Genomic DNA, 24681 nt, shown 5'->3' on the forward strand with positions numbered 1-24681 from the left:
AGTTCCTATTTTATTCTTCAGAATTGGGCACCTTAAGGAAAGATAACGAGCTACATCAATGCCACAGGAGAGAGTCATGCTGTTAATGAAACAAAACTACAAAGATATATTATCATTTTGATGTATTTTCATTTTAAAATATGTAAATTTAAGCTATTCAACTAGGTCAAGAACAAATACATTTTTAAAAATCCTTCCTCTCCTTAAAGTACTAATTATATATCACAGTGCATTTTTACCATAGTTTATTGGTTAAGAACCATTTTCTCTGGGTCTGATTTCCAGCCTCAAGGATGTATGAAGTTAAGCAAGTGACCTAACCTCTCTGTACCCCAGTTCCTTTGTTTGTAACCGTTACGTCCCATAAAGATAACAATTAATATCTACTTCACAGTATTGTTTGGAAGATTGAATGAGTCAATATTTGTAAAACGCTTAGAAGAGCATAAAATCAATTCTTTGCCCCTTGTCTCTGGTGCAGGGGTTTATTAATTTGCCCATAGTATGACGTTATTAAATAAAAAAGTAGCGTGTTCCACATTTAACCAGAATCTTGTAAGCTCTTATCATTTACCTTATGTTTGCTGAAGAAAAACAAGCAAATTTTTAATGACCCCCCCCATCTATGTGCATCTCCTGGTAAAGTACAGATGTGACTTCCTTTCTGAAAGCCTTCTTAAATTAAAAACATTTAACTTTTTCATTTTTTATAAATTCCCAATTGAACTTTATTTTTCATTTATAAGTTTGCAGCATTTATTACAGCTTGAAACTGCAGAAGACATTTGGGACACCATTTTGGCCTCCATTGGGTCAATGTTTTTTCTGTATTCTTTCTTTCAAGGAATTTAAGTAGTCAGGAAGATGTGAGAGAGGAAATCACTGAAAAAGAATGGAGCATATATGTTACCTATAGTGTCTATTTTAAAGTAACCAGACATTCTAGCACACCTTTCTATTCCTTGTCCAAGATTATTGTAATGACATCACAGATACCCGTGAGCACCAGTAACTACAAGACCATTTTGGAAACTGGGATTGTGGTGTTTATATGAACATTCTTCTTTCTAGGATGTGCTTTGATTTCTTAAGGACTCACACTGCTTTATATCAGTTAGAGACAGTTAAGGACAGTTGGGTGGCAGTAAGGGGTACAGAAAATTTTAAATGTGAAAAACACTGGGGAGTAAAACTTTCCATTAGATTCTTCTTTTTACTTTACAAAATTCATAGCAGGTTGAGTTTTTGTTTAGGCAATGTCGGGAAAGAAATAGCCTTTTAAAAATGGAAATAGTCCATTTTATTTATTTAACAACCATTAATAAGGCACTTAATCCGTGTTGTCTCTTACAAATGTTAACTCATTTCTGATAACCACCTTGGGCCAGGCACAGAGAGGCTTAACAACTTGCAAGTGATACTCTGCAACTAAATACGGGCAGCACAGTCGCACGCTCTGTGTTTGGTTAGGGGCAAGGACTCTTATCCTTTGAGCTGGGCTGTGTAGAGCCCTGTTCTTCAGGCAGATGCCATTCCTTTCTCCTCTCCTCCATCCTACTTCATGTCTCAGAGAGGTCTGAGACCAACTTGTAGAATCACACTTAAACCCTCTAAAACCTAATGACGAATCAAAATGCATTATCTAAAACTGTAGAAAAATGGACAAAGGTGTCAGATTAAAAGACTGAAATTCCAGACGAGAAAAAAAGCGCCCTGTTAATGTTTCCAGAGAAAGATGGCCCAATGCTGAATACCAGAAAGTTCTATAGTAAATGGAATGTGATTTTATGTGTGATCTGGTGTTTAAATGTCATCAACAGGCGGCTGTTTGCTCCTTCGGTGGGAGTAGTGTTTGCACACCAGGTACCTACTCTCTAGTGTCATTCGCAAAGACAGAAGCAGAAACATCGAGCCCATGAGCCTGCTGGACCCAGCCCCTCCACAGCTTCAGAGTGACAGCCAGTGTCATATTTCTAGATCAAATCTGAATCCCTCCCACAGGGAGATCTCCAGGGAATTTAAGAAGTTCCAACATTTCAGAGGGAGGAAGGAAGTTATGCAGGATACGAAAGAAGAGGTCATTTTATACAGCCCTGGCTTCCACTGACGCTAACACTGAATTCAACTTTTGACACTGATAATCTGTTGCCACCAAATGGAAAATGTAAACAAGATATTCTAAGTGTGATTAGAGAATATGCAAAACAAGGAACAAGCAGAACACTCTTCTCTGGAATCCGAGACGATGGCTGTACTTTCACAGAGAGCTTGATGTTAAATGTACATGAAATACGCTAAACCGAAAATGAGAGAGGCAGAGACCGGGAGGTTAACACAGAGGATATACTATATGGAAAGAGGATAGCTGAGGGAAAACTCGCCTATTTGCGGTCGCCAGCAAATCTGATAACTAAGGAGATAAAGCTCTCTTCCTCTAAAGAAGTCGTGTCTTTCCTGTCCTGGTTCTCACGGTTCCCCCCAGCTCTTTCCTCCAACCCTACCCCACACATTGGGGGTCATAGGGAACCTAAAGTCCCCCCTCACAGGCTGTATCTCCAGCGAGGGGGACTCATTGCCCCTCCAGGAATTTGGGGCGGAAAGTGAATACCCCAAAGTCCCAGAGTCCGTGGGAGTTACTCTGGAGGGCGAGGCGCAGGCGTCATCAGTGGGCTCCCCCTACCCGTACCCGACTCCACCCCGGGGGCGGGGCCATCGCCTTCCTTGGTGGCTCGGGATCCATCTGGAGCTCCGGGAATTTCCCTGGCCCGGCCGCTCCGGGCTTTCCAGTCTCAACCATGCATAAAAAGGGTTCGCCGACCTTGGGGAGCCACAGAGCCCGGGTCGCAGGCACCTCCCCGCCAGCTCTCCCGCTTCTCGCACAGCTTCCCGACCCGCCTGCTGAACCCCATGGCCCGCGCCGCGCTCTCCGCAATCCCCAGCAATCCCCGGCTCCTGCGGGTGGCGCTGCTGCTCCTGCTTCTGGTGGCCGCCGGCCGGCGCGCAGCAGGTGGGTCCCGGCGCCCTGGGGTCCCCGGGCCGGACGCGGCTGGGGTGGGCGCCCAGCGCCGACAGCCCCGCTCAATCACCGAGTTTCTTCTTCCCTAGGAGCGTCCGTGGTCACTGAACTGCGCTGCCAGTGCTTGCAGACACTGCACGGAATTCACCTCAAGAACATCCAAAGTGTGAATGTGAAGTCCCCAGGACCTCACTGCGCCCAAACCGAAGTCATGTGAGTCCCGCCCCGCGCTGCCGCTGCCACCGCTGGGGTCCCCGACTCTCCCGCTCCCCCAAACCCTGTCCTCAGCCCGACCTCCTGTCTAACGAGATTCCCTTCTCTCTGCAGAGCCACACTCAAGAATGGGCAGAAAGCTTGTCTTAACCCCGCATCCCCCATGGTTAAGAAAATCATCGAAAAGATACTGAACAAGTGAGTTGTAATTTCCATGTACACAGGCGACTGGAGCCGTTGGTCAGAAATACTGGCATCTGCCCCCTAAAAATAAAATCAGGGAACCCCAAGAGTTAGCTGAAGGACTAGAAATTGTGATTATTATTTTCACAATTAAAGTTGCCATTAAGGTTATTAATCTGCTCTGGTGCCAGAGGATATTTCAGTATTTCAGTGTCCTCCATTCCCAGGCCTAACCCCTGGGAGGGTAAATGTGCGTTTCTAGAATACTAAGTAGATTTGCCTAACAATGCCAAAATGCCCCCTGCCTGTTTTGGGACGTTTACCTCAGTCCCTAATGGGCTTCAGACCTGAAAAATGCAATGTCTGGTTTGGGCACTTCGGGCCTCTAAGCCTTCTTGGTGAAGAGCAGAAACTTTGCAGTGACACCCCCAGTGAGTTCAAGGCTAGGATCCCTGTCAACATTATTTAATCTCTTTGAGCTTTAGCAAAATAGGGTAGATAATGGTACTTATTTCATAGGGTTGTGTGCAGCTTAAGGGAGATCATGAATGGAAACTTCTAACCCAATGTGACAATCAGTGACCAATAAGTTTTGGCTTTTTCAAACCAAGAATCTAGTTGAGTCCACAGCCACCTCTTTCTTGAAAAAAAAAAATATATAGCATTCAGGAGTACAAGTTTTCTGCTATAGAGGGCAGTGGGTACAGACAGACCTTCCCTGAGTGGAGGGCTGGGCGAGAGTCTGCATGGGGACATCCCTTCAAGCAACATCAGCCACCAGAGTGAAAGAAGAGCAGCCTTCCTTAGCACCTGCAACAGTAACCCTTTTCTCATCACAGGGGGAGCACCAACTGACAGGAGAGAAGAAGCTTATCAGCATATCATTGACACTTCCTGCAGGGTGATCCCTGCCCTTACCAGAGCTGAAAATGAAAAAGAGAACAGCAGCTTTCTAGGGACACCTGGAAAGGACTTAATGTATTTGACTATTTCTTATGAGGGTTCTACTTATTTATGTATTTATTTATTTTTGAAAGCTTGTATTTTAATATTTTACATGTTGTTATTTAAAGATGTGAGTGTGTTTCATCAAACATAGCTCAGTCCTGATTATTTAATTGGAATATGATGGGTTTTAAATGTGTCATTAAACTAATATTTAGTGGGAGACCACAATATGTCAGCCACCTTGATAAATGATAGGGTGGGGAATTGGAGGGTAGGGGATTGAAATGCAAGCAATTAGTGGATCACTGTTAGGGTAAGGGAATGTATGTACACATCTATATTTTATACTTTTTTTTAAAAAAAGAATGTCAATTGTTATTTATTGAAATTATCTCACATTATGTGTTCAGCATTTTTATGCTGAAGTTTCCCTTAGACATTTTATGTCTTGCTTGTAGGGCATAATGCCTTGTTTAATGTCCATTCTGCAGTGTTTCTCTTTCCCTTGGAAAAGAGAAGTTACCATTACTGTTACATTTGTACAAATGACATGATAATAAAAGTTTTATGAAAAGAAGTGCTTATGTAGTTTTTCAAAAAATTCTTCTTGACTTTTAGTTCTTCCCAGGCGCCCAAGGTGTTATACAGTTAGGCTGCAGATTCTATCTAAATCTGTGCCTGCTTCTAGCTGGCACTTCCCTTATATTTCTCTTATTCAAAACGGACTATCTGATGCTTTTAGAAAGTACACACTACCCCTCAACTACTTTGATAATTCTAATTTTGTATAACATATAGCTGTCTTTCACACTGACCAATTTGTTATTCAGAATTTGTTCTTACAAACTTTTGAATATTATTGATATTTTAACATGGGCGTCTGCTAGATCTACTAGATGCTTTTGGTAAGCGGTTTTTCAAACACGCAATTCTTTCCCACTTAATGAGGTTGGGAGCAAAAGGTAGAAAAGTTGATTCTGCCTTAGAACTAAAAAATTTGTGATATTAAAAAAATGACCTATTGAGATATTGTAATGTAAGATATATGACAAAAATAGCACAAAAGACAGGTTGGGAGATAAATGGGTTTAGACTATAACATATCTCTTCAGTTGTTAGAGAAAGTATTAAGAAAAACATTGTAGCAAGAACAAATATTGTAATTTGTAGGGCAACAACTAAAAGGAAAATACAAAATTTTGGACTTCATCTGTAAAGGACATAAAATGGTGTAATAGAAAATACCCAGCTAATACAAAAGAAGACAGAAATGAAGGAATAAACCAACACATGGATCAAGGGCAGAAGAGACACATCTTTACAGAAGAATTGCTAATGATATGAGTATAGTCTCTTCCTTCCTGAAGGTGAAGTTTAATTCCCCTCTCCAGGTGCGTGTAGCTAGACTTAGTGACTGGCTTCCAAAGAAAAGGCTAAGAAAAAGGAAAAAAAAATTACAGTGGAGAAATTTGGCAGACAATCTTAACCAAGTGATCAAGGTTATTGTCACCAATTATGGCATGTGAATATTACGCACCCCCGATATAATGTGATGGAAGGATACTTCCACTCCATTCATATTCTTCCAGAGAATTCATAACCTTTGTATAACCACAACAAGGACATCATAAAAATCTGAACTGATGGACGTTTTACAAAACTTCTTGTAAGTACTCTTCAACACTGTCAAGGTCATGAAAAACAAGACAAAACCAATAAATTGTCACAGATTAAAGGAGACAAAAGTGATATGGGGACTAAATACAATGTGGTATGTTGAATTGGATCCTAGAATAGAAAAAAGGACATTATTGGAAAATTGACGAAATCTGAATAAAGACAAGAGTTTAGTTAACAGCAATGTACCAATGTTAATTTCTTAGTTTTGTCAAATGTACTACAAGTATGTAAGATGTCAACGTTAGGGGACACTGAACTAAAGGTCAGATATAGAAACTCTCTGTGCCCACACAAATTTTTTGTGAGTCTAAAATTATTCCAAATTTAAAAGTTTATTTTTTCAAAAGATAGGACAAATATAGTAGCGGATAGTAGACTTAGATACAACTATATTAAGAATTATAGTAAATTTAAACAGAACACTCCAATTAAAAGTCAAAGATTATCAGACTACATAAATATGACATGTTTATGCTTCTTAAAAGAGACACACTTTAAATTATACCTGGATAGGAGGAACAAATTCTAGTGTTTTATACCACTGTAGGATGACTATAGTTAAAAGTAATAAATAGTTTCAAACAGCTAGAAGGATATCAAATGTTCCCACACAAATAAATGATAAATATTTGAAATGATGGATATGCTAATTACCCTGATCTGATCACTATACATTATATATGGAAACATTACTATGTATCCTAACAATATGTACCGTAATTATGTGTCAATTATAAAAATACGATAAAAGTAAAAATAAATTTGACACCAGGTTGCTTGAAATTAAAAGAAATAATAGTGTTATATCATATACAAATGGGCTGACATGGATATATTAATATATTGAAACCTGACCTGGATATATTAATATATTTATTACTTAATAACTGTTAATATGCTATTCATATAAATTATAAGTATATCTATTAAAAATTGATGTACTAATGAAGGCCTAATTAATATATTATGCCTTAAGGAAAGAAATAGTCTTGGAGATAAAAAAGACTGTTAAAAATATAAAGGGGTTAACTCAACAAGAGACAAAACATTCCTAAGCTTTTATGAACTTAGAAACACATTGTCAAACTATATAAACTATTTGTGAGGCTGAGGTGGGAGAATCAACTGAGCCCAGGAGTTCCACGCTGCAGTGAGCTATGATCACGCCACCGCATTGCAGTCCGGGTGACAGAGCAAGGCCTTGTCTCTAAAAGAAAAAAAAAAAATTTACACACACTCGTAAAGCAAAATGAAGAGATCAAAAAAGAGCAATAGACAGATATATAATCATAGTTACAGATTCTAACAAACTCTTTCAACACTTAATATGTAAAGCAGCACAAATTTAGCAGCAGTATAGAAGTGTTAAGCAACATAATCAACCAACTTGGTTTGACTGACATATATTGGCAATTTACCCAGCAATTGCATAAATCACATTTGTCTTTCCAAAGAGAACATAGATGAGTCATAAAGAATGTATCAATACATTTCAAAATGTTAAAACATTACAGAAGACATTTTCTGATCATCAAAGTTTTTTAGGATGATTTGTAACTGTCCTAGTTGAACTATGTATTCATACACTGTGTGTGATATGTTTGCTGTGGTTTACAACTCATCTCAACTTCCTACATTGTACTTCCATAATACCAGAGTCATCGTGATGACCAATATAATCATCTAGTATGATAAAAATGTTTCCATAGAGATGTTTGCTTATTTCCTGTATTTTTTCTGACAAACTCTTTTGTAATTTTGGCATTCCTATATTTCTTGGATTACATGATATGAGCATAATGTAATTTAATTACTCAATACTTTCCACAAAAGTTTAAACAACAATCTTAAGAAAAGACAAATATAAAGCTTATACTAAAAGCTAATTTTTAAAAGTTTTGGAATGATGTTCACATCTATATATTAGATGGTGCTTGGTGTTATTTCCAATAAACTTAAATAATTATAGTTTGTTGAAATCATCAGGAAGTCTTTACTGCAGAATTAGAAGACAATGTTGCAGAAGGAAGTGTGCAAGTTAATAATCAAAGAAGAATTTCACGTTTGAAGTTTTGGCTTTATCCACTATCTTCTGTGTTGTATGCATCTAGTAAATGTCTTTTGAATTTAATATCCACCATCCCTCTTTTTCTACACATATGTTGAACCTGTAGGTTACTCTTGCCTTCCCACTCTTCCTATGGTAGATAGTCAATAAAGGAATCTGTCCACAAGCGACGTGGAAACACCATGAGACACACGTAAAAGCTTCGCAGTGATGGTAACATCCAAACTGACAGAGAAGCAGGATCTTACAGGCACGTGGCCTCCCATGTGGAATCCTGATCTCCCCTCCTGCCTCATTTGCTCCCCTCTCCCTGCCCACAGGATGAACTCCATCTACCTGAGTCACTTGCTGCTTCTAGGACTTCCACGCACTTTCCAATTTTCATGCCTTTGATTACTTGGTTGTCTCCTACTGGAGGGTTTTCCATTCCTCAGTGTTGTCCCATCTACTTGGAAAACTCTCCATCCTTTAAAACTCACATAAGTAACCATTTCTTGTAGGAAAACCTCTGTAAAACCTCTCAGAAACCCACTCATTAACCCATAAGAGTTGTATGAGATACCCATCCTTGCTCCTAATACTTTGTGCAGAGTTTGTCATGGTATTTACCAGGCCCTTCTAAAATCTTCTATTTGTACATTCATCTCCTGTATTGTGTTGAGTGTTAGAAGGTAGCAGATTCTATATTAATTGTCTTTGTATCTGTGGCACCTCATTTCATTCCTATGTTACAATGCTGGGAAAATGATCAATAAAAATGCTGAATCAAATGAAGAGAGGAATTGAATTCAAGTTGAAATGCCCTTCTGGTTAGAAAGATAACTCAAGCATTCAGTACAGACAGTTAAAAAAAACCAACTCAAATTGGCTTAATGAAAATGGGAATCATTTCATTTCTTTATGAAATATATTGGTGTTTTATAAGTATTGACACATTCATCGTAACAACCCTTTGAAATAGAGAGTAGCATTTACTTTATTTGACTGCTGTGTAGATGAGATAAACCTGGATCCTAGAGTCCAAAACTTCTCTTCAATAACCAGTCTCACTGCAGGTCTAACTGCCTTTCTCTGTGCTGGCTTTACTTTATGCAAAGCACTGGCAAAGCTCCAAGCTATAACCCAGCAGGAAGCAAGGGACGATTTTTCCAGCCATTTCCTGCCAAAGTGGTCTCAGGGGATTTTTCTGACTTGGCCAGGCTTATTAGATCACTTGTCCACCTCTGAGTTATCAGGGTGGGTCAGGGTTGAAAGGAATGGCCAATACTACTTTGGGATGTCAGCTCACTTCTGGAGCTTTAGGGTAGAGTCAACCTATCTGAACCACCCAGACTGGAAGGAAGGGGAGATGGTTTCCGAAGGAAAGCCAGGATTCTGTTATCGGAAGGTAGAAGGGACTCAAACCAGGCAGAGAGGACAAATGTACTAAAGACTGGGCCAAGTGGATGACATTTTCACTTGATGAAATGTTCTGGAATGACCAAGTGGATGCATCCAGAGATTTAATGCCACCTTCAGACATCTGCATTATAGTAGTAGTAATGGTAACAAAATAGAGTTGAGCCCAGCTCCCCAAGGCACAGTTCCCCAAGGCACAGTTGTAAGGCACGGTTCCCCAAGGCAAGCATGGTTAGAGCAGCACTATACTGCCTGCCCATTCCTGCTGTTTCGTTTGTACTTAGGATACAGAAGCAACTCTGGATTTTAAAGGCATATTAGATACTGCCAATCAAAGCTGCAGGATACAGTAAATATGTTAGCTCAAAATGGAATTTAGAAACCAATACTTTTATTTTAGCAATGACTCTATTCATTTAAAACTGGAGTTTCCATAAATTTAATGTTTGGGCATATAGAGCTGCCATTCAGCTCATAAGATGAGTATTTGGCTGGGGGAGGCATTCATTAAAACAAGAAAGGACTGGATTATGTTGGTAGAACATCATTGCTTTCTTAATGTTCTGAAAAATAAATATAGGACTATTATAAATTGAATTATGAGAACAGATATATTAAAGCTGGAAAAAATATTTTTTTACACTTCCTTACATAAGTAACTAATGTTTATTTGAAAGTCTTGGGCATAGCTATAGGTCATTCTACAAAGCAGATTCTTGAAACATTTTATCCGTTTGGCTACTACTGTAGATTTTTGGAAGGTCTATTTATCCTAAGTATTTGCTTATGCCAATATTTTGGTTTGATCTGGAAGTCATTATAGCAAATATTTTCTTTTTTCTTAAGTTATAAGGAGAGTAAAGGCCCAGACAGCTTCCTATTAATGCTGAAGGCAAAGTATTTTATTTATTAAAACATGATGAAGTGTCCAAACTGGGTCAGAAGAAAAGTATAATCATTATCTCAGCAACTAAGAGCCAACTAAGATGCCTATTTCCACTTCTTGCAAGCTCCTAAGGTACAGTATTAACTTCCCCTGACATGATTTTGGAGGTGAAATATGTTGACTTGGAATAGTGGACAGATAGATAAATAGATGTAGTTTTCATTAACTTTAAGTATATCATGTTAGTGGCACAACAATTCTTGCCATTAGTGAAATAAAACACTGGAAACTTGAGCAATTTCCTATTTTTTAGGAAAGATAAAGTTGAGTTATTTAACCATAAGAATAACAAACCTTAAAAAAATGCTCTCCTAAAGCTCTCAATCACCTATCTCAGAAAAATTTTTTTAATTGTGTAGTGGTTAAAGCCATACTGCATGGAGCCCAAATTCTGAAATATTAACTGTGAAACAGACAAATTGCATAAATTCCCTGACCGTTCATTTCCTTGGAACTGTAATATGGGGAAAAACCTGGTAACCGCTTCCGTGGGTGTTTGAAAGGATTAAGTGCATTTTATATATACATTAAGGACTTTGAATATTGCTTGTTACATCAAAGAGTTATTTATTATAACTATGTTCACTCATCATCTTGTAAACACATAAAATGTGTCAGTTATACATTGTACAGAATGTTGAAGAAAGAAGCAAATATCTGCTAAAGTTTTTTCTTGGACTAACCTTAAAAGAACTTAAATAATCTCTTAATCTTTTCTGCACTTAGTAATTTTTCTCCATTAAGTAGGTATGCAGGTGTACATCCATAATTAGAAAATTGAAGGCATATTTTTTATGCTAAAGGAATTGCTGTTATATTTCTGAGCCACTGATTATTTCAAGAAAACAAAGTATTCCCAACTAAGAATCTCAGAAAAAAGAAATAACAAGTTCTGAGTTACCAATGAGTTAGTCATATATATATATATATTTGCCATAGGACTGTACTGATGATCAATAGGGGAAAAACAAAATGTAAATTCAGAAATTTGGTCATTTATAAATCTTTTGTCATAATCAAGATGAGGCATCTTTATTTTTATTCACATTCTGCAGTTAAAATGGCTAAAACTGGAATCACAAAATAATCCAGTAATTATACTAGATACCAAAAAATTCATTGTTTCCTTTTAAGAAAAAAAGCTAAAACAAAAATTTTGTATTACAGGGTTTTGTTTAGCCAAAGTTCACTTCCATGTACAATAATTTTTTCCTCAGGTCAGTCAGCTTAGGTAATATAGAAAAAGTAAATTCTATCATATTTATAAAAGTTGTGTGCAGTATTTAATATGTATTGGTGTTTTACCTCCTTGGTACCGATAAAAATCAAAGGCAATAACAGATTATATGTCATCTACCAGTAACTAGTGAGATGGAAATTCCCACCCTGGAGCAGAATACAGGCAGACTTTTTTTTGTTGCACTTTACTTAGTTGGTTTGTAGATACTGTATTGTTTACAAATTGAGGATTTGTGGCAACCTGGTATTGAACAAGTCTATGGGCACCATTTTTACCACAACATGTGTTCATTTTGTGTCTCTGTGTCACATTTTGGTAACTTGCAACATTTCAAACTTTTTCATTATTATTATATCTGTTATGATAATCTGTGATCAGTAATCCTTGATGTTACTATTGTAATTATTTTTGGGCTTCACGAACTGCACCCAAATAAGACAGTTAATTGATAAATGTCATGGCTATTCAAACTGCTGCAATGACTGGCCCTTCACCATCTCTACATCTCCTTTGGGCTCTCTATTCCCTGAGACACAGCAATATTAAAATTGGACCAATTAATAACCCTATAAGGGCTTCCAAATTGTTCGAGGAAAAGACAGTGTTGTGTATCTCTCACCTTAAACCAAAAGCTAGAAATGATTAAACTTAACGGTGAAGGCATATCAAAAACCAGGATAGGCCAAAAGCTAGGCCCCTTGTGCTAGAATCAGGAAAACACAACAGCATCAAAGGAACAAAATAAAAAAAAAAGTAACTGGTTCTAAAATATGGAGATCTATAAATTGTCTAACAAAAAATTCAAAATAACCATCTTATGCTAGCTCAATGAGTTCCAATAAAACACAGACAGACAAAAATAATCAGGAAAGCAATATGTGAACGAAATTAGAAGCTCAACAAGGAGAAAGAACTCCTTATAAAGAGCCAAACAGAAACTCTGGAGCTGAAGTATGACTAAAGTGAAAAGTCTCATAGAGAGTTTCAATAGCAGACTGTATAAAGCAGAAGAAAGAATCGGTTAACTCAAAAACAGATCATTTGAAATTACCCAGCCAAAAGAACAATAAACAAACAAACAAATAAATAATAAGAAGAAAGACTATGGGACTTATAGATGCTATCTAGCAGACCAGAGCACTATAAAACACACACACACACACAAAGTTTTAACAAGTTTAAAAATATTGAAATAATATTAAGTCTATTTTCTGACCATAGTGGAATGAAACTAGAAATCAGTAACATGAAGATTTAAAAAATTCACAAGTATGTAAAAATTAAGCAACAAAGCCTTGAACAACAAATGGATAAAAGAATGAACAAGAAGGAAAATAAAAATATCTTGAAGTAAATAAAAATGGAAACAGAACATGCCAAAACTTATAATATGCAGCAAAAGCAAATCTAAGATGAAAATTTTTAATGCAAACACCTGCATTAAGAAAAAACAAAGATCTCAAAAAACAATCTAAAGTTACACTTCAGGAAATTAGAAAAAGAAAACAAAGATAAAATTAGACAAATGAAGTAGCAAAGATTAGAGCAGAAATAAATGAAACGAAGACAAGAAAATAGTCTTGTAGTTTTATTAACAGACAAGACCAATAAAACTAAGAGTTGGTGTTTTGAGAAGGTAAACTAAATTGACAAAGTTTTAGCTAGACTAAGAAAAATGAGAGAGTACTCAAATAAATAAAATTATAAATAGAGACATTACAACTGATATCACAAAAATGTACAGAATCATAATGGACTGCTATGAACAATTATACACCAAAAATTGAACAACCTAGAAAAAAATGGATGAATTCCAAGAAACATACAAACTATAAAGACTAAATTATAAAGAAATAGATAATCTGAATAGGCCAATAACAACTAAAAAGTTTGAATCACTAATCATAAATCTCTCAACAAAGAGAAGCCGAGAACCAGATGCCTTCACTGGTAAATTCTACCAATGTTTAAAAAAGAGTAATGCTAATAATCCTTCTCAAAACTCTGCAAAAAACTGAAGAGGATAAAATAATTCTCAATTTGTTTTATGAGGCCAGCATTACTCGGATACCAAAGCAAAAAGAAAAGTATAAGAAAAAAAATTTAGGCCAATATTTCTAATAAACATAAATGCAAAAGAATCTCAATAAAACATTAGCAAACTGAACTCAACAACACAGTAAAATAATCATACATTATGATCAAATGGGATTTTTCCCTAAAATGCAAGGATAGTTCTACACATGAAAATCAATAAACGTGATTCTCCACGTTAATAGAATGAAAGATAAAAGTTATATGATCAACTTAATGGATGCAGAAAACGAATTTCAGAAAATTCAATATTCTTTCACTACAAAAACTCTCAAATTGGCCAGGCACGATAGCTCATGCCTGTAATCCCAGCACTTTGGGAGGCCAAGGCAGGTGGATCACAATGTCAGGAGTTCGAGACCAGCCTGACCAACATGGTGAAACCCTGTCTCTACTAAACAAAAATTAGCTGAGCCTGTAATCCCAGCTACTCAGGAGGCTGAGGCAGGAGAATCGCTTGAGCCCGGGAGGTGGAGGTTGCAGTGAGCTGAGATCACACCACTGCACTCCATCCTGGGTGACAGAATGAGACTCTGTCTAAAAAACAAACAAACAAAAAGTCTCAAATTAGGTATAGGAGAAATGTTCCACAACATAAAAGCCAGGTATGAGAAGCCCACAGGCAGCATATTCTCAGTAGTAAAAAGCTGAAAGCTTTTGCTCTAAGATGAGGACGAAAACAAGAATGCCCACTCTTGCTACTACTGTTCAACATAGTTACTTAAAACCCTGGTCATAGCAAGTAGGCAAGAAAAGGAAATAAAATGCATCTAAAGCAGAAAAGATGTTATTTATCTCTGTTTGCAGGTGGTATGATCTTATATAAAGACACCCCGAATACCAAAAAACTGTTAGAACTAATAAATGAATTTAATGTAGTTGCAAGTTACAAAATCAATATACAAAAGCAGTTGCATTTCAATACACTAACTACAAAATATGGAAAGAATAATGTCAAAAATAATAGTATACTTAGGAATAAAACCAGGGAGGTGAAAGATCTGTACCATAAATATTATAAAACAGTGAAAAAATAAATTGAAGAAGACATTAATAAATGAAAATCTGTCCCCATAGATTAGAATTAATGTTAAAATGTTTGTATCACTTAAAATGATCTACAGACTCAATGAAATCTCTACCAAAATTCCAACGGCATTTGTCAAAGAAGTGGGAAAAACAATTCTAAAATTCATGTATCTTAGTCGATTTGAGCTGTTTTAACAATGGATGGCTCATAAACAATAGAAGTGTATTTCTCACAGTTCTGGAGGCTGGGAAAGCCACAATCAATGCCCTGATAGATTCAGTGTCTTTCTGAGGGCCTGCTCTCTGGCTTAGATGGTGTCTTTTCACTGAGTTCTCACATGGTGGATGGGGCAAGGTAGCTTTCTAGGGCCTCTTTTATGAGGACATTAATCCAGCTCATGGGGGCTCCAACAACACTCATGACCTAATCACATTACAAAGGCCCTATTTGCCAAAACTATGACACTAGTGATTAGGGTTTAATATTTAGGGAGATACAAATATTCAACTTATAGCAACATGAAAGCACAAAAGACCCCAAATAGCCAAAACAGTCTTGAACAGGAACAACACTGGAGGCATCACACTTCTTGATTTGAAATTATACTGCAAAGTTATAGTAACTAAAGCAATATGGTACTGACATTAAAATAGACATAGAGATTAATGAAACAGAATAAAGAACCCAGAAATAAACTCAAACATACAAAGTTAACTAATTTTTGACAAGGGTGCCATGAACACAAAATAGGGAATGAATAACCTCTTCAATAGGTTGTGTTGGAAAAACTGGATATCCACACGCAAAAGAAGGAAATAAGACACTTCTCTTACACCATATACGAAAATCAACTCAAAATGGATTAAAGGCTTAAATGTAAGGCCATAAAACCACAAAACCCCTAAAAGAAACCAGGGACAAAGCTATTTTGACTGGCCTTGGCAAAGAATTTTTGAATATATCAAAAGACATACAAATGACCAAAAGGTATATGGAAAGTTGTTCCACATCACTAATCATCAGGGAAATGAAAATCAAAATCACAGTGAGATATCACCTCATGCCTGTTAGGATGGCTATAATTTAAAATACGAATGAAAGTAAGTGTTGGTGAGGATTTGGAGAAAAGAGAACCCCCGCAAATTTTTGAAATGAATGAAAATTGGTACAGCCATTATGGAAAACAGTATGGAGTTTCCTCAAAATACTAAAAGTTGAACTACCATATGACCCAACAGTTGCACTCTGGGACTTATTCTAAGAAATTTAAAATTGCATCCTGAAGAAATATTTGCAGTCATGTTCATTGCTGCATTATTCACAATAGCCAAGATATTGAAACAACCTAAATGTTCATCAACAGATCAATAGAGAAAGAAAACATGTAATATGTATATACACACCCACACCCCCATATATATATATAAAATATATATAAATATATATAATATATATAAAACATATAATATATATAAATATATATAAAATATATATAAATATATATATTATATATTATATATTATATATTATATATATTTATATATAAAATATTATATATAATATATTATATATTATATATAAATATATATAATATATAATATATAATATATAATATATTTATATATTTTAATATATATATTTATATATAATATATATTTATATATTTTAATATATATATTATATACATTATATATAATATATAATGTATATATTATATATAATATATATTTATATTATTATATACATATATACATATTATATACATTATATATAATATAATATATACTAATATATATAAATATATATTATATATATATAAAATGAAGTATTATTTAGCCTTTAAAAAAGAGGAAGTCCTGCTATTTGCAACAATGCAGATATACATATAGGATATTACAGGAAATGAAGTAAGTCAGACACAGAAAGACAAATATTGTATGGTCACACTTACATGTGGAACCTAAAATAGTCAAAATTATAGAAGCAGAGAGTAGAATTTTGATTTCCAGGTCCTTGGAGGAGAGGTAAAGGAGGAGACAATCAAAGCATACAAAGTTTTAAGTTCTGGAGATCTACTATATAACCTAGTGCCTGTTGCTAATAATACTGTATTGTATACTTAAAATTTCCTAAGAGCATAGATCTTATGTTAAGTGTTGTTACTCCCACCCCCTACCCCCCCAAAATCATAACAATAAAAAGAGGGCTGGAAGAAACTTTGGGATATGGTGGTGATGTTTATGGCCCTGTTGGTATGTTGGTTTTACATGTCTATACTTATCCCCAAACTCACTGACTTGCATACTTAAATATGTATAGCTGTTCACATGTCAATAATATTTCAATAAAGTGGTTTAAATAAACAAAAATTGGTCACAAAAGTGATGCAATATAATTTTATTAATAATAACAATACCGATATATCTGAGAATAAGGCTGAAAAATGGTTAAGACACAAGGCAGTGCAATTAAAGTTTCAAAACACTCTACACAAGCAGCCTAGGGACCCTGATAGCATAGACAATGTGAATTTTCTATTAGCAGATTGTTGCAAATTCAGCTCTTTTCCCCCTCAGCTTCCTCATTTAAGGAATGAGGAATCTCATTGCGCCTAAAATTCTTCTGTGGAGACAACTGTCCTTGATTCTCTATTACACACTTGGATTAAAATGCTAAATACAGTGGCTCTATCACCCAGACAGACATAAAATTTTGCAGTAAGGTATTCATGACCGAGGTCAGGTCTTTTTCTGAGAAAAAATAAAATTTGGTATGAGGAAATGCTAGAAGGAAAATGGAGACATTTGGAAAAGGTAGGCAGGTGAAGAGGAAAATTCCCCTCGCTCACAGATTAATTATGGACCAGCCCTGCCTATTGACTTCTGTGGCCACAGCTCTTGGTTTCACTATAATACCCAGAGTTTCACCCCCAAAAGCATATGGCCAGTTAGCTATGACCTATCTAGCATTGGAATAAAAATGATCAGCATTTCAAAGGCAAACAGACTTCACACATTTCTTGGCCTGGGTGGAGCAAGAAATTAGGCAGATAGAATAAACAGGTGTGGCTTTGCATTATGTTTTATATTAACTGAACCTACAGGAAATAAATTCCTTAAGGGATAATGCCTCTCTTTATAGTAATTCCCAGAACAGCGTTCTGGTAAATATTACTGTTGGAGAAGTTATTTCATTTTCTCTTTCTGAGCTCAATAGGAGTATACAGTTAGTATTTCTAAGAGTTCATCTCTGGTGCTTTTGCCTATTTCATCTCTTCCACACATTCAACTGCCATTAAAACACATAATTTTGTTTTTATAGGAACATCGAAAGAAGAGGAGATCTGGGGTAATCCCTAGAAAATTTTATGTACTGTTTATTAATCTGTGCTTTTAAAGGGAACACCAAAGAGTATATTTTCTTTGAAGTTAATAATGTCTTGTTACATGATTAAGATGGCAAAATGACCACAAGAAACCAAGGTAAATAAGGCGTGAGACAGATAATGGGAAAAGATCTTCATGTTCCAGGATGTCAGACTTGCTATAGAAATTCCCATTTTTGTGTGTTCCCTTACTTATTTTTCACTTTACAATATTCTATTGCTTAAAAACACAGGATTTAATTTTTTTTATTTTAAGTTCCAGGATAGATATGCAGAATGTGCAGGCTTGTTACATAGGTATACGTGTGCCATGGTGGTTTGCTGCACCTATCAACTCATCATCTAGGTTTTAAGCCCCACATGCATTACGTATTTGTCCTAATGCTCTCCCTCCCCTTGCCCCCCACCCCCCCTACAGGCCCCACTGTGTGTTGTTCCCCTCCCAAAACACAGGATTTTTAAACAAAATTAACAAAAATCATGTTTCCACAATTTGAGAGCCAAATTTATTTCTGTGAGGACTATCAATATGATAAACAGAAGAGCCAGCTTTGCATTTACCATATTTTCAAAGAGGCAGTAAAGATCTTTCTTAGAATTTCCCTACCCAAAGCCCATTTAATCTAACATCAGATATGGCTGTGGCCCTCATAGATCTTTTAAGCCTTTAAGAATGTATTGTGGCAGGGCACGGTGGCTCACACCTGTAATTACTGCACTTTGGGAGGCCGAGATGGGTGGATCACGAGGTCAAGAGATCGAGACAATCCTGGTCAACATGGTGAAGCCCCGCCTCTACTAAAAAAACACAAAAAAACAAAATTAGCTGAGCATGGTGGCATGCGCCTGTAATCCCAGCTACTTGGGAGGCTGAGGCAGGAAAATCGCTTGAACCAGGGAGTCGGAGGTTGCAGTTAGCCGAGATTGTGCCACTGCACTCCAGCCTGGTGACAGAGCGAGACTCCATCTCAAAAAAAAAAAAAAAAAATGTATTGTGAGAATGGAGGTATGAAAGTAAATTTTGCAGCAGAAGTGTGGTGATGGTTATCATAACTGCCACCACAACAACAAAGAGTTATGTATCTGCTGTTGAATCCATAGAAGTCCTGGGGGAAATTCCCAGCCTCACAAGGAAGTTAGCCAAGGCTTCAAAAGGAATGGAAAGCATAGAAAGTACCAAGACAGGATATGGATACCGCAACACATAGAGTGAGAACATAACTCCTTTTTCAACTAGAAAGAAACAGGTGCCAGTTTCTAAGCTATTAAATTATGACATACAAATAATAGATTGATGTTATCTGTGGATGCAATAATAGGTTTCCTGGTCATGGAACATAAAAATTACTAGGACTTCCATTTCTCTCCCTGGCCTTGAATATTTTCTTCCGTTCACCTATTATTAGTTAATCACAACTTTATTTTGGAAGCCCCTGGGAAATAGATGACAAAGATGACAAATTAAGGGGTATATGTCATGAATGTAAGCTTAAAGCCTTTGCAAGCCCCCCCACCCCCATCCCAGCCCCCAGTAATGGGCCATCTCAATTGGCTAGGCATACACTTTTAGAGTCAATCTCCTAAGAGGACTCTGCTCCCAGTCTTCCAGCAGCTGGCCCGTTGCTAAGTTGTATTTTCTATTTGGTTAGGCCAAATACATGGTCATGGAGGACTGATTACTTCCTCCTCAACTTACCTTGCCCCGTGGCACACAAGTGTCTTCATTCCTGGAATATTTCTGCTGTGCTGAAATAGTCCTTCGTTATCTTCCTCATTTCAACAAGGCATTTAGATGTCATTTGTTAATTTATAGTGTTAAGAAAAAAACATTCTTAAATTTGGAAATAAGGTACTGCATAACTTTTTAGGCCATACTAAAGTATTATCTAACACGCCCACATAAATTAAATCTCCCTCTAGGGGATATAACTGTTTGATTTTCTATTTATTACTGATCATGTTCAGCCTCTGTAAAGTTAGATGTTAAATTATAGAGGACTGATCATTACAAATTGTTTTCATCCACTAGTGATTCAAATTACTTCTGTGCCATAGAAAAGGTAACTTCAAATGTTACAATTTTATTATCCTGTAGGATGTGAATCAGTTTTTATCTACCTTTGCAATTTTGTTCCAGCATTCTTTTATCCACTGATTATTATCTCTATATATCTTCTATCTACAGGCTCACACATACACACAGACACATCTCCTCTCTTCCTTTGAACCAGCTTTCATCATCCCTCTAGTCTCCTCATTAGTGGGTTGATTAAATCTTTGACACTTTCTCACTATATATCAGAATCATGATTTTAACTTTTTTTTAAAAAAACAGCATATTTTATAATAACAAGAATCTATAACTTGAGTTACTTATCCTTTCTGGGGATTTAACATCTCTCTCCTCTTACTGTTCTTTAGGACCTTCTCTCTACTCTCCGAGGCTAAATTCCATCCCTGTTCCCAGAAATATCATTTGATTCTATGTTCAACACAACTACATTTTATTTATAATAAAATCTAAAATAGTATACAATTCCCAAGAAAACAGGTATAAGTTAGGGACTGAATGAGAGATCCTACTTTAACACTGAAGAAATCAAGGTCTCATCACAGTTAAAAGTATCACCCAATATATAGCCTAATGCTCACTTACAAAGAAATTACAGTATACTTGGAGTGGCAGGTTACGCACAAAACTTTCAGGAAAATCAGATAATAAAAACACAGTATGGGAAGCAGCATTTACACAGCTATACCAATATCCTAAATGGATGCAGGAACATAATTTAAGAAAGACATAGCATATGAGAAGATATTGTTACTATTGTCTTTGATGCACTTTCCTTCTCGTGGCCATACCTTGTTTTCCCTCTAAGGAAAAACCTTGTCTTCCACTCTCAGTCTACGTGCTTTCTGAAAAGTTGAGTTTACTCCAGGCACGTGACTTGGGTCTAGCCAATCAGACTGTCACATTCCCCTGATCACAGTGATTGACTCAGGGATAGATTGGGAGCTTATTGGAAAAAAGAAGCATTTACCGGTAAATTCACTAGAGTGAATTCAAGACAATATTGGGACTGAAGTCACATCCTGCAGCTACGTGGAACCTGAGAATGGAGCCAGCACTAGAGGTAGAGCCAAGAAAACAGGGTTTGGTGACTGACGATGCTTGGGTCCTAGTTAAATAGCTAATTAGCTTATTAGCTATTTAACTGACTATTACGGTTTTATAATTTGTTCAGCTTCATATGAGACAAACTGTAAAACTGCAGTAGTCAATTAAATAGCTAATTAATTACCTTTTCTCATGAGACTAGTATTAGGTTAGGGTTCTGACACTTGAAACAGAAAACTAATGACTGATGGAGTAAAAAAGCCTGGAAACTATGATTAAAAGAACTTCATATGGGAGAAAAGTACCCTTAAGCAGAGATAAGATGCCAATTTGTTAGTTCTGACATAATTTCTAAATTTCCCTTAAATTTTCAGAAGAAAAAAAAAATAAGGCTCTTTCTACCATGGTTCTCAGGAAGGCTTGGACTTCTAAAGCTCTTTTCAAGAAATAATCCAATTTAGAATAATATCAGATTTCTTGAGCTTAATATTTCACTTAAAACTTATAAATAAAAGCATTTGTTTATTTAACAGAATTATTAAAAGTGAATAAACATCATGGAAAACATCACTGTGTTCAAGTATAATGTTGGCAAGCCTACAGAATTTTCATGGCAAAGTTAGGTGTGGTCATGCTACAATATGTGACATTACAAAATTACCTTGCTCCAAATGTCAATTCCCGTACCTGTCTTCTTTCTTTCCTCCTTTTCTCAAAAAAATGCTTTGAGTGCTTAAATGACAGCCAGCAATTTAATCAGAAACTATGAATAAAATGAAAAGCAAGCAGACACACTCCTCTGCCCTCATGGGGCTTCCAGTCTAATGAGAGAGTCAGACAATAACTAATAATCCCTCTCTCTCTCTCTCTCTCTGTCTCTCAATATTACACTGTAAAAGTATTACAAGTTGGGTATGTTGTCCTACTAGCACACAGAGAAACAAAAGTTTGCAAGATAATACTTATCCTTATTAGCTGTAACCCACTCACGTTTTCTATTCCATTCTATTTCCCTTTTAAAAAAATTCTGCTCATAACTCTCTAAATCTATTTCATAACCTACTTCCATGGTGGTATTTGACTCACTCAGAAAAGTCAGAGAATACTCCTCTAAGGAAGCGATGATTGAGTTGAGGTGAAAAATGACTAAGAGTTAATTAGGTGAAAGAAGGAACAGCTAAACAGAGGATACAGCAAGTGCAAAACTTGGGCACAGGAAGAAGTAGATGTGTACTTGAGACTGAAGAAAGGCCAGTTTGTGGCAGCAGTGCCGACAGCAAGGAGGAGCCTGGTGCCTGATGAGAATGAGAGACGGGATGGCCAAAGCCAGGCGGGGTCTGGCAAGACATGTTGTCTGAAAACAATGAGATAACATTGAAGATTATGTCTGTTAATTGCGCCAAAAAATAGGTGTAAAACTAGTTGCAGACAGATAAGTTAGAAGGCTACTGAATTAATCCAGGAAAGGGAAAACTATACCCTGGGTTTCAGTATACGGCTGTGGTTATGAAAAGAACTGTATTCTCAACATTAAAAATTAATTCCTATTATAACCCAATAGAATGACTTATAATACTGATTACCCAATACATGTCAGTCTCTACATAATCAATCACCTAAGGAAGCTGATTGAAATTGATTCCTGGGCCCTGATCTTCAAGATTTTGATACAATGGGTCTGTGGTGGAGCTCTGGGGTATGTATGTATTTTAAAGCTCCATGGAGATTCTGATGTGCAAAAGGAATAGGAAACTATTAGGAGGATGATTTCCTTCTTTTTTACTATATTCATTTCCCCTAGTGACCTAACCCAATTCTTTCTAAATACTATCCATGTGATAGTGACTCTCAAGTTTATATAATGTAAGCCCAAACCTCTCAGCTGAATTACACATTCCTATATCCAACTGTTTATATCTTTAATTGGATGATCTAATAGAAATGTCTAACACTAACATGTCCAAAATAAAATCTAAATTCCCAGCCATTTCTCATCTAATCTTCTTTCCCTGGAGTTTCCCTATCTCAGTGATGGCAAATTCATGCTTCCACTTAGGCTAATCTCAGAGTCATCCTTACTAAAGCATGTATGTTGTGCTTCACACCCAATTCACCAGTAAGTCCTGTCAGCTATACCGTTCAAAGACACCCCCAACTGTAAAATTTCTCACCAGCCCTATGGTTTCACTCTAGACTGAGGCAACATCACCTTGCAATTGAATTGTTTTAACAGTTCTCTGCTCTCTCTCTCTCTTTCTTCTTTTTTTTTTTTTTTTTTTGAGACAGAGTCTCTCTCTGTCATCCAGGCTGGAGGGCAGCGATGTGATCTTGGCCCACTGCAACCTTCGCCACCCAGGTTCAAGTGATTCTCATACCTCAGCCTCCTGAGTAGCTGGGACTTCAGGCATGCGCCACCACACCCAGCTAATTTTTGTATTTTTAGTAGATGTGAGGTTTCACCATGTTGCTAGGCTGGTCTCAAACTCCTGACCTCAGGCAATCAGCCCACCTCAGTCTCCAAAAGTGATGGAATTACAGGTGTGCACCACCACATTCGGGCTACTCTGTCCTGTCTTTATCTTTCTCTGCTTTCCTTTATTCTATTTTTTCACACAGCGTATGAAAAACTTTCAAAAACAAAGAAAAATCATTTTACTCTTTTGTTACAAATCCCCCAGATGGCTTTTTAAGTCACTTAAAGAAAACCCAAAGTTCTCATCACACCCTGCAAGGCAAAAACCCTCCAATATTACAGTCCCTGACTACTTGTTAATACTGCTCAGCCACACTGCTACTTAAATATACCAAGCAAACTCCTACCTTGGAATATTTGAACCTGCTTTTCTCTGTGCCTGGAATATTTTTTTTTCCAGAGCTGCATAATTTTTCCTTTACTTCTTTCAGGGTTTTGCTCAAGTATCATTGTGTTAGAGTCTTTCTCAGATCACTCTATACAAAATACATATGTAAACATATACACATCCACACGCACAATCTTTTTTTCTTATTTGTCAAGTGTCAGCCCTAATAAAATAATTACTCATCGAGAAAAAATCTTTGATTGGCTTACTGCTATATCTTCAGTGCCTTTAACATTGCTTGGTATTAGTAGAAACTCAAAAAAATATTTGAGGAATGAATGAATGGTATACAGAGAAAGGAGATGGTGGACGAGCTTGGCACAGAGAACCAGATGGGTGGCAGGATGCTGGCAAGTGCACAGTGGCTTCTCTGACATTTCTACTTGTCATTGGAAAAAGATCAAATTCCCATCCCTCTTCTTGGTAGGTGAAGCCGTGGACATGCAAAGTCGACCTTAGGAGAAGCGACGAAGAATAGCAGGCGGTGGTTACCTGTATGGG

The 24681-nt window shown here is 36.6% G+C and overlaps 1 protein-coding gene across 1 annotated transcript; it reads left to right on the plus strand.

Moving 5' to 3' along the window:
- Positions 1–2829: 2829 nt before the first annotated feature.
- Positions 2830–4934, plus strand: LOC129492254 (C-X-C motif chemokine 3). Its single transcript, XM_055297349.1, has 4 exons — positions 2830–3007; positions 3106–3229; positions 3344–3427; positions 4252–4934. The coding sequence occupies exons 1-4, from the start codon at positions 2908–2910 to the stop codon at positions 4265–4267; spliced, it is 324 nt and encodes a 107-aa protein (XP_055153324.1). The 5' UTR covers positions 2830–2907; the 3' UTR covers positions 4268–4934.
- Positions 4935–24681: the final 19747 nt, after the last annotated feature.

The sequence above is a fragment of the Symphalangus syndactylus genome, chromosome 10 (assembly GCF_028878055.3).
Source record: "Symphalangus syndactylus isolate Jambi chromosome 10, NHGRI_mSymSyn1-v2.1_pri, whole genome shotgun sequence".
Classification (NCBI taxonomy): Eukaryota; Metazoa; Chordata; class Mammalia; order Primates; family Hylobatidae; genus Symphalangus; species Symphalangus syndactylus.

Excerpts from the sequence above, each read along its gene's own strand:
- LOC129492254 (XM_055297349.1), top strand. The coding sequence starts at position 2,908 with ATGGCCCGCGCCGCGCTCTCCGCAATCCCCAGCAATCCCCGGCTCCTG. Across the intron at positions 3,008-3,105 it reads CGCCGGCCGGCGCGCAGCAG|GAGCGTCCGTGGTCACTGAA; the intron begins GTGGGTCCCGGC and ends CTTCTTCCCTAG. Across the intron at positions 3,230-3,343 it reads TGCGCCCAAACCGAAGTCAT|AGCCACACTCAAGAATGGGC; the intron begins GTGAGTCCCGCC and ends TTCTCTCTGCAG.